The sequence below is a fragment of the Leuciscus leuciscus genome, assembly GCF_965113295.1.
Source record: "Leuciscus leuciscus genome assembly, chromosome: 3".
Taxonomy (NCBI): Eukaryota; Metazoa; Chordata; class Actinopteri; order Cypriniformes; family Leuciscidae; genus Leuciscus; species Leuciscus leuciscus.
In genome coordinates this window covers 13,996,799-14,012,724 of record NC_138727.1, presented here as the reverse complement: position 1 = coordinate 14,012,724, position 15,926 = coordinate 13,996,799, and the positions used below count along the sequence as shown (strand labels likewise).

The window sequence follows — 15,926 nt, the reverse complement described above, 5'->3', positions numbered from 1 at the left end:
AAGATCTTATTTTATGCATGACAGTGATTTTTTTTTTTATCCTTCGCATTAAAGAACACAGAAGAAATCTACCTAAGTGATATTCATGTAATTACATATCATTTCAAACACGGGAGCAATCATGTAATCGCTGATGATGAAATAGTCTCTTAAAAACATTGGGGAATGTTATTAACCAGCACCTCTAACACACATCTGTTTATTAGCATACTAATGGACTGACTAATAATGCTGTCCCCATGCTGGATGAAAACACATCAAATCAACATTAACCCACATGTCCTCCAAGAAATGGGTTTAGTGCGGGTGAACAGAAGCCATTGCAGTTTTCTAGAATGCATAGTTTGCCACACTAGAATTATTTATTTAGCATAGGAAAATTATTTCGGACCTCATAACGGATATGGGTAAATTGGTATGACATTACCCCGAGGACTGAATAATAAATTGTACTGAATTTAAAATATTAAAGTATACCACATATTCCTGTATCTTCATGAAGCTCCACTAAAGGGACTGGAATTTTCAATTGTGTAACAACTAGTTTTGTAGTTAATGCATTTATGTACAGTCACTTACAGTTACAATACCAGCCACTCTTATAAATGTGTAAAACTCACCATTACACTAGCGCTGTGTGATATCTGATCTGGTAACTGTAACCCAAAGACTTAAATCCTAGATTTGTGATTATTCCAAACAAAGCATTATGCAAACTAGGTTATACACTAAGAAATCAGAAAGCTCATTTGAGTCTTGTCCACTATACTTTCCTGAGGGCTTGATGTCTTTATGAGCTTGAGTAATTTGTTTTACTAGAATGCATAAGGCTTTTGATGAACCCAAATAAGAGAGACTCCACAGAGGAAACAACAGCAAGTCAGTCTAATTGATGACTATTACCCTAGATACAGCTGTGCAGACATCTATAGACGCAAGGAAATGTCAGTTTATGATAAAGCTTCTTTCACAAACTTACTCTCTTTAGTGTGCAAATTGCAGTAGAATAGCTACGTATCAGCGTGTGTTAAATTAATGTGCATGTTCTGTGTCATAAAGATTTTCTTCTCTATAATTTGCTTCTGAGAAGTGTGACATTTCATTACATGGAAAATAGACGGGGAGCTATTTTCCATTTGATTGTTCTTGCAGCTTTTTAAAATGTAATTCCTGAAATTGTCAGGCTCTGACAAATTAGAAGTTGAGACCATTTGAGCATGCATGTGAAAGATCACATCTATGTATAGCCAGAAGAATGGAACAAAGAGTAAATGTGGTCAGGAAACGCTTGTCTTTTGTGAGCTTGGTTTAATTTGATTTAAATTATACACCTATTTTGTAAGGTTATTATTAAATAATTTCCATGAACAAAGTCATCACATCTTTTGACCGATGATTTCATTAGGGCGTGCGATTAATCGTAATTGATTTTCGATTTCGGCTTCTAACTATTATGAAAACAAGATAATCAATGTAAAATGCAAATGGCTTCGGATAGGCACTTAAACGTGTACACACAAAAATATAAAAATGCCTTTTTGGAGAGTATTGACGTGAACACAGTGTGCACATGTCTTCAGTAAACGCACACAGTTGAGAAAGAAAAAGCGTGTGTAACAGTATATTGGATCCACGCATCAGCTCTTAAAGTGACAGCAGCCTAATATACCTCCTGCAGTCTGCCATTAATGATAATCAAACAACAAATGACAAAGGAAAATCACTCACTGATCTTGACTAAATAACTTAGGTAGCTTTAATTAGGATCAATCTATATTTACCGTGTACAGTAAGACTATGCAGTGTTATTTTACATTTGACTAATAAATTTTTGTTGTAGGCTATCTGAATACCACAGTTAGTACCTGTACATCTTCCTGAAAAAAAACTTAAAACACTGTTCATTTCATTTGTTTTCGTTCGATTTATTTGTAATTAGTTTCTTTGTTCTTATTGTACTTGTCTTATGTAATCATTTTGAAGAGCTTTATCTTACATTAGTTAACCTAGTATTAGTTTTTGCTGAAGTATCGTAATTGTGAAATTTGATCTTATTACCACCAACATTTTTGTTAAATAATCGTGATTTTATTAATAAATTTTTCTTTTTATTAAATATTTTTTTTATTAGTATTATACATTAGGCTTATCTCAGAAGAACCATAATTTGTACCAAATAGCAACTGTTAAAATTAGTAAAAAAAAAAATATTTTAACTTAATTTCTAATCAAGACATGTTTTTCCACAAATTGTAAAAAAACATATATAATTTGAGTAATTAATCTGCTTGTAACAATATATAAATAATATTAATAAACAGCAGTATTTAACTGCATATATTAAAATCAATTAAATTCATGTCAAATACCATGTGAGTGATACTTTTTATATGCCATTTAAGATATTTAGCAAATATATGACAATATTAGATTTTTTGCTGTCAATTTTGAAGTGAATTTAATACATTTAAATAATTTGAAGGAACCAAGGACACTGTGCAGGCCTGGAAATCACTGTAAAATTCCCTGATATGCCTGTTTTCTCTCTGCAGGGCCCTCTGCATGAACCAAATCGCTAAACACACCAGACCAAATCCATGTGAATGAGAGATAAAGAGAGAGGAGTTGAATGTTTACCTGTTGAAAGACGTCAGCGCCCTCATCATAATCCACAACCGTGAAGAAGAGTTTGTTAGAGAAGGCCGAAGAGTATCGCCAGGAGTTAGCCAGAACCTGATACTCCTCATTAGCTTGCCTATGAGAGAGAGACATTTTCAGAAGCAGAGAGACAGACAGACAGAGAGAGAGTAAGATATTACTCATTAGAAGAAAGCTTGCAAACAAAAAGAAGCCAACAAGAAGGACTTCATTACAAGAGTGTCATCTCACTGTTACTTATTACAGTGATTGCTGTATATTCCACACTAGGTGGACAGTATAAAGAGAACAAGAGAATAAAAGATAAGCAGACAATGCTGCTAATTAGGTATCTGTTCTTTCGCAGATGCAACACAAACATCCACCTGCCAGTTCCAGGCAATTGTCACTGTGTTGTCCACCACAAATACATAAACTAACAGAATTTAAACATTGATGAAGTAGGATCAAAAGCACTCACTTCACTTCAAAGAGCTCATGTTTCTCCCCATATACTCACATAGACAAACCACACATATCAAGTGAGAGTTAATTTGGATTTCAAACCCTGGACATAAATAAGTCTTATTTGGGGTTACATGCTGCACCTCCAGGTCACCACTTTCCGTAACGGCTAAATCCAGACAACAGACACTCCCATCTTAGTAAACTCTACAGGGATCCTAATGCCCTCTTGATCAGTTTATGAAAGGACAGGTATCCCATGTTAATAATTGTAACTTAAACATTGTTCGGAAAACAAATATCATCCACTTAGTGCTAAATAAACATGCATTTACAGATTGAAAGCGTCCGGTTTAAAGACTAGTTAAATGCATCAATAAACGGAATGTACCCATAAACATCAATAAAGCAGAGCACTCTGCAGGTGGTAAAAACAAACATGTTTAAATATGCATGATTATACACATTAATGTTTCATGTAATGCTGAGTGTCCATTTTTAAAAAGCGAGGGCCCAGCTGACGTTAACTGATCTGTCATTGAGACTTTACTGCAGTCAAAAGTGCTCAGGAGAGCAAAGTCCTTCGGGACATGGGTAAAATGGCATTTCATGAACACCTTTGGGGAGATGACAAAAAGCACAGCACTGACTCGGTATTTGAGAAGCAATTCCGGTTCTCTGATTATGACATTTAAGACTTTTTTCCCCCCATGCTATTTAAGACACTTAACGACTTTTTACAGCCTTCAATTCAAAGTGACTAAGACATTTTGAAACTTTTAAGGACCCTTGGACAACATACAGGCATGAAAGTGAGGGTGAATGACTAGTTGATTTAAGAAATATGTCTGAATCTATATGGATGCAGCGACAATGCTATAGTGGGGATGAATTTAAAGACTTTTTCATGTAAACTATCTAACGGCTAAAGTTACAGATTGACTGTAGTCAACCATTGTTACCTATTCCTACAGTATTCAAGACAAAATAATGAAGGGAGAAAGAAATCAATTAAGAATTGACAGGGATGGAGATTAAGGGCAAATAAGGAGGAAAAAATGAGAATATACATAAACATGTGATTTGAGTAGACAGCAGATAATTAAAAAAGCATTAGGGGTCACGTTGACGTAATCGGGTGACTGGGCGCTTAAAGGTCGATCTGCTTTAAATTAACTTCCTCTATTTTGGTAGCACACATGACTGTTCCAGTCCGTTATCTTTATTCAATGAAGCTGGTAGATGATGTTCTGAATTCTGAATAGGACTAGAGAGAGTGGTTCACACTCCGAGGCTTGATATTCAGCTGAGGAACACGACTGTACGAGCACGGAGTCATTTTAGCCAGCGATTGAAGGATAATGAGGGGAGAGATGGATGTGAGGTGAGTGGATGGGGGCTAAGTAGCTGTCGTGGGATAAATAGATGGGAATGATGTCTGGGATGAGGCTGCTTGGGAATAGACAGATGTAGAAAGCTCTCCGGTGGTGCTCTGGGGCAGATCAAATCTTAATATACGTCCGTGTTTACGCCTGGTGTTATTGTTTTACTTCAGTAAATACAGCATTATACCTGTGGACAGACACTAAAAGATGAATGTGTGTGTCTCACCTGCAGACAGAACATTGTCTCTGGGGTTGTAGCGCGGTGAACATCACAATAACGGAATAGTTCCGGGGTGGAGCTTTGACGAACCGCCGGAACTTATCCCCGTTCATACGGATCACAGAACGCCGGGAACTCCACTCCATCATTTGCTCCACCTTCTCTGCCAGCATGTTCTAGAAGAAACAGATAGGGATAGAGAAAAGTACAGAGTTGCGTACTGTCCAGATAGTAAAGAATCTTTGCACTAACATAACAAATTCTCCAAGCCAAAAAAACAAAACAAAAAAAACATAAGCCAACATAAGCAACTTGTCCTTCATGAAACAAATTAACAACAACAGCAAAAAAATGTCAGGTCAGGATAGGAAGCTGAACTGATCTTTAACTGCACAAGGCAACATTCTATTTCTTTTTTTTTTTGTTTACACTCAAAGAAAGACATTCTGTAAATGTCACCACAAAGATTGCTTGTTGACGGGAAAATGCATGGCTAAAGGAAATACTAGGCGGCACACGATGAGTTCAATACGATCTCAGGGCAGGAGTTGTCTAGTGGTGTACTCTATATGTGACCCTGGATCACAAAACCAGTCACATGTCGCACAGGTATATTTGTGGCATAGCCAATATGGGTCAAATATGTATGGGTCAAAATTATCGATTTTTCTTTTATGCCAAAAATCATTAGGATATTAAGTAAAGATCATGTTCCATGAAGATATTTAGTAAATTTCCTACTGTAAATAAATAAAACATTTATTTTTGTGAGTGAATGCAGCACAATCGCGAACATAAATGGACAACTTTAAAGGCGATTTTCTGAATGTTTCAATTTTTTTGCACCTTCGGATTCCAGATTTTCAAATAGTTGTATCTCAGCCAAATATTGTCCTATCCTAACAAACCATACATCAATGGAACGCTTATTTATACAGCTTCCAGATAATATATAAATCTCAATTAAAAAAATTAAAACTTTTGAGTTTTGTCCTGGTTTTGTGGTCCAGGGTCACATATTAGGATAGTTAACCATTTCTATAGCAGCTCAGTCATCACACAAATAGCACACCGCATAAGAGCTTGACCTTCAAATTTATTTGAATAGTTTCTTGAAGTGTTGTTATTGTTAACTAAAAGTAAAACTACAACTTTTTTTCCCCCGTTTATTAAAATAAATCTGAAATAAAACAAAATATTATATTAAAATCATATATTGTAACTAACTGAAATAAAAAGTTGAAGTTGTAAAATTATTAAACTAAAACAGAAATAAAGCTAAATATAAAAAAACTAAATGACAAAAACTTAAACCAAAAAAAAATATATATATAATAATAAAAGCCAATTCAAAATATGAATACTAAAACAACACTGGCTTGCCCTTGGTTTAAACCTTTCGAAAAAAAACTGGCATACTTTTTGATGATTTTTATAATCATTTTATTTCCACTATATTGTATTTTAATGGAAAATAAGCAAGTAGGCTGCATGTGAAGGCAGAACGAGAGCACACACATATATTAAGGGCATCCCGTATAACATAGGACCTCAATTTCCACTTTTCATTCCATCATTAAATTAAGAACAAGGTCAAAGAACAGGTGTGACTATCTCTTTACTTCTGTCCTTCATAATGTTCTGCTTTTATCCTTGCACACAGGTGTGCAAACCCAAGAACTTAGAATTCGAGATTGATCAAAGCTCATTTAGGTTATTTAATGCTTAAGTCACTTTTGAAACCTTTAAATGGAGTCAAATATAAATATGCTCAATTTGGAGTTCATGTTCATTTTAAATAAATTGGTCACTTATTACATGCGTTCCATGTCACAGTGAAATTTAATTGTACGCACCAAATAACACTAATGCACAACATGGACTTTCTAATGAAATTGCGGGAAAGCATACAGAAGGTAATGCTATAAAACTGTAATGTGTCAGTGCTAGCAGGACAGTAAATTAGTTTCTACAACACTTTTGGCTTGAGATTGTGTACCCCAAAAATATAAACCATTTTCATTAGTAATTCGATATTGTGATTTGAGCCTCGAATTAATCGAATACAATTTTCACCATTCAGCACAAAAACATACACTACTTTATCCTACTACACATTCTATGTTTCTTGTTCTCATCTTCCCCCTCTTTTTCCTCCATCCCTCTCTCTTTTATCATCAGCAATAATTTGTCTTTTATATATTTGTGTCCTGCTTTTTTTCCTGCCCAAAGTTGACAACACTTCAGATGTTATGGCTCTGGGCACACATTTGTTTAAAAGGATGATCAGAGGAGTGTGTAAACTCAAGGGCACGTTGCATTATTTAGCTGCATTTGTTGTGGACTGGAAGAGTCTGACAGAAAGGAGGCAAGTGATGGCTCTGTCAGTGAGCCCAAATTGAAACATTGAGCGGAGGTCACCCCAGGCTTGACAAGATAGATGTTTGTTAGCATTGGAAAGGAAGCAGGCAAAAAAAGCACTATTCATGCAGTTCAACATATTCTTGCCATCTCTTCTATTTTGCTGTCCGAGGAATATGCTATAAAGCAGGACGCACCGAAATGAAAATTCTGGGCCGAAACGGAAACCGAAAATTCTGGATGCACTTGGCCGAAAACCGAAAATGACAAAAAAAAAAAAAAAAAAATCTTATTTTAAATTAGTTTTTTTTAAATATAATTATATTATTATTAAACTTTTTTTTTTTTTTTTTATAAATTCAATAATTTAAGAAAAAAAAGAAAAAAAAAAGAAATTAAATCCAATAAAATAATCACACTTATTTCAAGTAACACAAAAATTGGACAGAAAATTGGCCTATATACATATATATATATATTAAAATAATATTAAATATCAATATATTATTCTTAATTCAGTTCTATGCAGCAGAATCAGATTAAACAGATTTATTTTCTGACCTATTATCAGAATAAAGTAGTCCTACAATAAATTATATATATATATATATGCTATAATCAGAGCATGTGAGCAGATATCAGTGAACATATAACTTTTAAAATAAAAAAAGCAAGAGTTATACATTTCCGTGACACTAGGCTGTGACACACCAAGCCAACATCAAAGAACTAGTGGTGATGAAAGCAGACTGTATTGTTGCATTGCATTTGTCTGGGCCAAAAAGAGCAAGAACGTATGCTTCTGCATGAGAGGAAATAACTTTCTTTAACAGCTGCAGGTGCCGGTAGTCTGTATTCCTCATTCTAAAGGGAAATTGGAACTAGGGCTGTGTCCGAAATCGCCCCCTATACCTTATACATTCACTATTCCCTACATTAGTCCACTAATATAGTTCACTTAAGGGAGTGAATGAAAAAGAGTGAGCGAATTCGGACACTGAGTGGGCCGGAAGGGCAGCCGCTTATGCGTAGTTTGTGCTTGCAGTTTAATAATTCTTTGAAACTTCGTGAACTGGCAGCTCCAGTAGTTAGATGAAACGAATTATCTTGAACTTTGTCATGGAAACGATGTATAAACCTTAATTAAACGGTTTAATAATCAATTAAAAAGGAATTTATACATGTATGATATTATGCTATACCCACATTGGATGGTTTTTTTTGGCTCGCAACTCTCACAGCATTATGGGTATTCTTTAGCCGTTGAGCGTACATGTACACTCGTTATTGCGGAGCATCGTGGGATTGAACGAGTGCACTCAATAATGTCCACTATTGTTTCGGACACAACTACAAATGGCTGTCCCCTCAAATAGTGCCCTATTTAAGGGCAAGGGGGCGATTTCAGACAGCGCTTGCTTATTTTGAATATGAATCATGTTCCACAGTTGGTCTCCACTTTCTTCATTCCAGACGTTCATGATGTTATGAAAATACTCCTGTTTTGGAATGCTCAGATAAGACGAAGGTGTAAAATTAGAAGAGCCTTTAGTTTGTGCTTTGGTGACTTCATTGTTTGCTTGCTTTTGTCACTTCTGTTTTCCTTATCGTGCACTGGTTCACTTAGCTGAACAGCGGAGTGGTCTCTCTCAACAACAGCTCTGATGCTGATTCAACATTCTCAATCGACCGAAAAGCTGCCCAAGGTGGTGTGAATCGTGTCAACGGTGTGGAACACACCGCGAAAACTTGGCTGACAGATATATCTGCCGACCCGACATCACAGACTTTACAGTCCTAGACCAGAGGTATCTGATTCTAGATAGGGACACAATCCTACAGAAGTTAGCGCCATTCGGAAAAAAAATTCTGAGAGTGAACGAGCCGAAGAGTTCAATCTGGTGTGTCTGATTAGGAAGAGTTTGAATGTGTACTTGTTGGGTGTGCCTCCAGGACAGGGTTGGGAAACACTGACCTAGACGTTACAAAACCGGGAGCTCGTCCGGGTTTGTGCAACGACATAGATCCCTATGGAATTGTTGATTAAATGAAATATCTCAGCACAAATAGTGCTCATGTGCTGAGCACAAACACACACACATACACAATGATCTGAACATGTCATTTCTCCTCCTGTCTCTTTTGTGCGCTTGTCAGTTTTCTTTAGGGAAATGAGGAAAAAAAGGGTTTCCACCCACAATGTCCAAACAGCTTGGCTGTCAGTTTAGCTGTCAATCAGACCGGCATTAATGATGTGCTGTACTGACCACGATGTGAGGGACCATCCAAGCGTAGAGGAAAAGAGAGGAACAGTGTCCAAAGTACAAAGACTGTTTCCTCACGTTTGATTCCTCAGATATTACAAGTTTGATTCCTCAGATGTTTCTTTCCTTCCTTCCTTCTATTCTATTCTATTCATCCTGCTCTTAATTCCCTCAAAAAAGGGGGACCATGCAGTCATTTTCAAGAACAGGAAAAGCCAAATGCGTCAAGCAGCTGTCTAAAGAATAAATCTTACCATTGAGAGCTTTTATTTTAATAATCTCCTGTCTCGCTTTCTCCAGCTCACCTTCAGCAGGTGCTTTGTTTAGGTGATGTGACAGATGTTGTTGACAGCTTGTCCCTAAGGTGGGCCTTGCTGAAGGAGACAAAGCACATCTTCTATCATCGGCATTGTTCGCGTATATGTGCGCGTGGGTTCCGCTTAAAGAGTAGGATAATGTCAAGTATAGACTGCATTCTTTAGAAAAGACCCTTCTGAGGCATCTTTTTGGATTGATTATCATAAAAACTGCATAGTTGGAATTCTTTCGACCAGATATTTTAGAGAGAATTGTGGAATTCAGAAATATAGACATTTTATCCAACATTCTAAGTGATGTGGTGCAGATCTTGCACTGCCCTGCCCTGCAAGAGTGGATGGTGCAAAATAATAGGACACCACTGCAAGAGGACCTGTTGCACTTTCCTGCAAGATTGGTGAAAGGTTTTCAGAAATTGTAAGGGCAAATTAAAACTGAAGTGTCACACCGACAAGAGAATGAATGCTACTACAACAGTGAAGATTCTACAATCCAGTCAAGGTCCTGATTTTAAAACAATCAAAATCTCAATTAACTATTTGGAAATGGCACATACTGTTAAAAACAAAACAAACAGATGTTGGCTGATTTACATTTTGGTTTTCCAAGGAGAAAGTGGGCAGCTCTTGGCTGAAATGTATTCATTATGTTCAAACATATTGTTATTGTTTTCCTTCCCTTATGATTTTGGGGTGAAATGTTACTTCAATGCAAAAACGTGGCTTTTATTCACAGGATAAAAAACACATAAAATAAACAAACATGCATTGAAATGCATTGGTATTACATTTATTGGTTATACAATAATAGTATAAGTAATGATAGTTATATTACTACAATTCAAAGCATTGAAAGTGTACTTTGAAATGAATTCACTTTGAATAACAGCATCTACCGAATAAATAAAAATATTACAATACCCTTTCTAAACCATCTAATCATAATTTCTTCCTTACCCTTTTAAATCCCTTCAAAAGATCTTGAACAAAAAGCTTTGTGTCAATGTGGTTACAATAACAGACAGAAATACAAAGAAAGGGACACATCTGAGTGATAGACACATCCCACATGCTCATTTTCAAATATATATATCATTTTCTTTTTAAAGCTGAATGAGAATGACACAAACCTGTGGAGAAAATTTTCCAACATCATGCCGGCATTCTGACACTGGACATTTAGAAAAAGCCTCTCACACCTCAACAAAGACCTTGTGTCCTGACAGGTGGTGTTGCCACAGGACCAGACAAGCTACGGGATTACAGCGAGGCTAATTGTCGCCACTGTGACTTCTTCTAGAAGCGCTGTCAAGAAGGACTGGTGGAGTGAGATAAGGGAGAGACAATGTGGGGTGTGGACTGAGAAGCTGAGTGAAATAATCTTTAACTCTCACTACCTACACCTGCCTCTGATATAAGACATTACCCATGATCCTGTTCAGCAAGTAAAAGGACACTCACGTTCACAACCAAAAATTTGGAAAAGACGTGTCCACTGGTCTGTTGGGGTCCATCAAATTAAAATTACAACAGATAAAAAAAAAAAAAAAAAATCCTAAAGTAATGTGGAAATATAGCAAAAATAGGTTAATAAGGAAGGTGTTCAATGCACTGAGTGTATCATAATTGTACTGTTTTCAAGGGGAGCTAATATAAAAATATAATAAAATCATATTTCTCATGAAAAAAGGACTTATTATCGACCAATTCAAGTTCTCAAACAACATCGCAATAAAGCCTTTTTTTGGGGGAATTAAGTATTCTTTATTTAACATGAATCAGAATGTGTGTTAATTATGATTTATTTTATTTTATCTTAATGGTCCAAAAAATAGGTCTTGTTTGTTTTATGTAAAAAATAAAAATGCATACAAAAATACAAAATACATATACTGTATACACACACACACACACACACAAAAAAAAAAAAAAAAAAAAAAAAAAAAAACTTAAAAGTAACTATTTTCCCCTCTCTGCTTCTCCTTAACTTTATCTCTCTCTCTCTCTGTAGCTCTAGTAGTTTTTTTTTTTCGGAGGCCACATACTGCGCTGGGACATCTGTATCCCTGCTGTCATCGAACGAGACTAAGTCTGTCTCATTAATCTCTCTCTCTATTCACAACACTTACCGTCTGCTTTTTTAACCCTCCACACACACACACACACACACACACACACACACACACACACACACACACACACACACACACACACACACACACACACACACACACACACACACACACACACACACACACACACACACACACACACACACACACACACACACACACACACACACACACGGCATCCATCGCTCCCCAATGCCATGCACACAGCCAATACATAATCATCACCTCGGCTCCACAAGACATGACTCAAAATGTGATTTGTGGTGGTATCAGAATGTGGGCTCATGAATATGCAGGAGATGCAGAAGGAACCTGGTGTGAGAGTTTGCCGGGACAGTGGGAAGATATCTACATTGAATATCAATGAAGGACCCTTTTTGCGGAAGCAGTTATGGAGTTCCGTACAAGTTTCTGATCACAATGCAGTTTTGCAGATACTTTACAATGGTCCCCTGATCAATTTGGGGAGTGGATCTTGATCATAAAGTGTCTAATTTAAAAAAAATGAAGGCCGCTGAAGACCAACGGTGATGAAAGGGTGGCGCTAGAGAACCGGAGACCATTTTCCTTCTCTTTTGTTTCCGCAGCACGAGTGGAGGGAATGAAAAGAGGCTGATCATGGCTTTAGAATTCCCCAGTGAATGAGGGCATTTTCACATTGGCATGGAATGAGTCCACACATCCATAGAGGCGCATGCTTAGAGAGCACACACAGACGCAGAGGAAATGATGAGGAGAAATGCAATAAGGAAACAGGAGTGAGATTCCATTCCACTTTGACCAAACCAGTGTGACTGATGATCTGCGTGATTACAAACACACACACACACACACCATACACACAGGTACACGTTTTCCAAAGGGCTTGTGGAAGGGTTAAAGGCTAAATGAAACAATTCAACATGTTATCTTTCAAGAGACAGCACAACCCCCATTTCACCCCTCTTTCATTTCGTCCCCATGTGAAAAGAGAAAGGAAATAAAAAACCTTGCACCTCTTTTCACTAAAATGGTGTCAAAAGGATGGAGGACACAGATGCTTCATAAAAGACAAGACATGACTTTACCACTCCACTGAACATCAAAAATCCCCTTCCAAAACTCAAAATTAAGCAGACTATGGCTGCAAAAATTAATTTGGTAACACTTTACAATAAGGTTTCATTAGATAACATTAGTTTACTACGTTAGTTAACATGAACAACACTTCTATAGCATTTATTAATCTTAGTTAAATTTACTAATACATTATTAAAATTAAAAGTTGTACTTGTTAATATTAGTTAATGCACTGTGAACTAACATGAACAAATTCATTAACAAAAATTAAAACAGATTAACAAATACTGCAACAAATGTATTGCTCATTGTTATTTTATTTTAATTAGGCCTAATACATTAACTAAATTTAACAAATGAGACCTTATTGTAAAGTGTTACTGTAAAAGTTTGGGGACAGTGAGATTTTGTGAATTTTTTGAAAGTCAACAATATATTTTTGATTCAAAATTCTGTAAAGCCATAAATTATGAAATGTTATTACAATTTAAAACACAATATAATGTAGCTGAATTTTCAGAAGCCAGTTTTCAGTGTCACATGACGATGATCCTTCAGAACTAATTCTAATTTGTTGATATGGTCCTCAAATAACATTTCATATTATTTACAATGTTGATAAAAACAGTTGTGCGGCTTAATATTATTGTGGAAACCATTATCGATTTTCTAAGGATTCTTTGAGGAGTAGAAAGTTCAAAAGAACATTTAAGATAGAAAACGTTTGTAACATTGTAAATATCTTTACTGTAACTTGATCAATTGTATTGTTTCTTTGTTGAATAAAAGTAAACATTTCTTTGAAAAAACAAACAAACAAAAAATGCTTCTGACCACAAACTTTTAAACAGTAGTGTACATAAAATAAATAAATAAATACATTCAAAATGTATTAAATGTTTACTTTTTAAATTTTGCAAGCGAAACACCATAATTCATAATACTGTAAGTACCAGCAGAGGACTATATCTTTAAAAATTACATCCATAAAGCTTGAGGAAAGTTGATGCATTAAAGTACAGAGTGATACTGACTTTCATTACACAAACTGCTCAACGTAATAATTATATACATTGTTTCGTTTCTATACTACTATATTTTGCATTACATTACTTTATTTTGTAACATTGCTGCATAGCATACATTATGTAGACTTTCCATATAATTTGCGTATTGTTGGAAGGAAAGCATCGGGCAAAAATGTAGAATACCTAATTAATCAAAGAAGTAATCGCTTCTCTCCAAACTGTCACCTTAAAATGAGGAAATGTAAATGAGTCGTTTCACCCATCTTGTGGGGAGTAAATGAGCATCTAGTTCTGTTCTTTGAAAACTTTCATTGTGTAAGAACTTGTGTAATGACTAACATAGTGGCAGCAGTGTTTTTCAGATTAATGGCGTGCGTGTGGTAATTGATATGCCAACTCCAGCTGCTCCTGTTAAATAAAAATATAAATAAATAAACAGTAGGGTGTCTAGAATCAATGGATGTCTTACTTTAGATCATTCCATTAACAGATGTGGTAGTGAAATGCTAAATCTATCCGTTTATTTCTCTCTTATCTAACGGCTTGTGCAGGTTTTACTTTGTTGGTAGAACTTTTTTTTTTTCTATTATATAAACAGACAATCACTTTATTCTGCTACAATCAGGGCTCCAGATAAAATGAATTCCTTGGGAGCCAATGGCTCCGAAAATTAAACGCTTAGAAGACAAATGACTTTTTTCGCCACCAAATTGCATAATCAAAATAGTCTAGATTTCGGATATCTCAATTTAGAAGTTTATTCCGACCGTCGCCACATGCTCACTTTACGCTTGCAGTATAAATTATGAAGATTCATGATAATGATCAACATTCCACCAGGAAATGTCTCACATTCTGAAAAGTATTATTTACACAAAAAAAAAAAAATTCCACACTTTGCCACTGTTACCAAGAAATCTAAAGATAGACTGATAGCCAATAAAATAAACTTTCAAATAAGTTTTAGTGTGACGCTAAAAGGAAATAATCTTTAAATATTGCCACAAATTCATTTTTAGTACATTTGTGACCATTTCACAGCCTGAATCCTTGTAAAACCCCTTTATCCATCTATCCTTTTCCACTACCTTTTAAGAGTTCGCTCTCTCACGCTATGATTTAAACTCTCTTCTAACCCTCCTCTATTCTTTCTTCTGCTTCCAAAGTCTGATTGCAAAGCTTGAAGAAAAACTGGACATGGTGCTATTTCATATCAGGATCAATCTCATTATGCTCCAGCCCTTTGGCAGGCCCACACATTGTGGATGATATAATACTCCTCCTGTGTGCCCCGATCTTGGCTTTCATGGGCGAAGGAGCTTATCTAGGATCTGCAAACCTTGGTTCAATTTGCTCTTCACAATGTAAGCATAAACTCTGACATGATCCAGTAAAAGCACAGCAGTTCTGATCTTACAGAGAGCTGGATGGGTAATGTCAGCTTAGCTGCTATATATTTGAGCTCAGTGAGTGTGTCTATTAGGGGTGGGCGGTATAACCAAAATCTTATCACTGTATGAATAATTTTATAACACAGTAAAGGTATACATTACAATATTGCTCATTTTGCTTTAAATTCAACCAGAATTATATAACCATAGTACGGTCTGACTTGAGCAATAGATTGCTTATTAGTTTATTGTAGTTAGTATGACTATTAGGGAAAATAGTCATACTAATAGGGAAAACTAAATGTCATACTATTAAGGAAAACTAAATGATCGGACAAAATGGCTAAGCATTCCAATACGCTGGAAGGAAGGCAAGGAAGGCACAGCCTACCCAAAATTTTATTTCAGAATGTGTATTTCTTGTTTGTAATTTCACCTCTGTAAGTGTAACCACCGCATCCAGAACGTGCTGAATCTGCGAAACGCGAGTCTGAGGGGACTGAGAAAGGGAGGCAAATCCATAGCCGGTGACCTGTGCCAATCACCAGAGTATTTCACTTTTTAGCGATTAGGAGTGTTGAGAAAAGTAACATGGCAGAGGAGGCTAGCTTCCATTGGTATATCAACCAATCATCAACAAGACGTAAATTACATGATATTAGTTTGA

At 35.9% G+C, this 15,926-nt stretch overlaps 1 protein-coding gene across 1 annotated transcript in view; it reads right to left on the bottom strand.

Annotated features, from left to right (window-relative positions):
• tusc3 (tumor suppressor candidate 3) overlaps positions 1 to 15,926 on the bottom strand; it is a 91,951-nt gene that overhangs the window by 58,993 nt on the left and 17,032 nt on the right. The window contains exons 2-3 of the mRNA XM_082165837.1: positions 4,714 to 4,883; positions 2,638 to 2,755 (exon numbers count right to left, since the gene is read on the bottom strand). Coding sequence (XP_082021963.1) covers positions 2,638 to 2,755; positions 4,714 to 4,883 — 288 coding nt within the window. The remainder of the gene's footprint in view (positions 1 to 2,637; positions 2,756 to 4,713; positions 4,884 to 15,926) is intronic.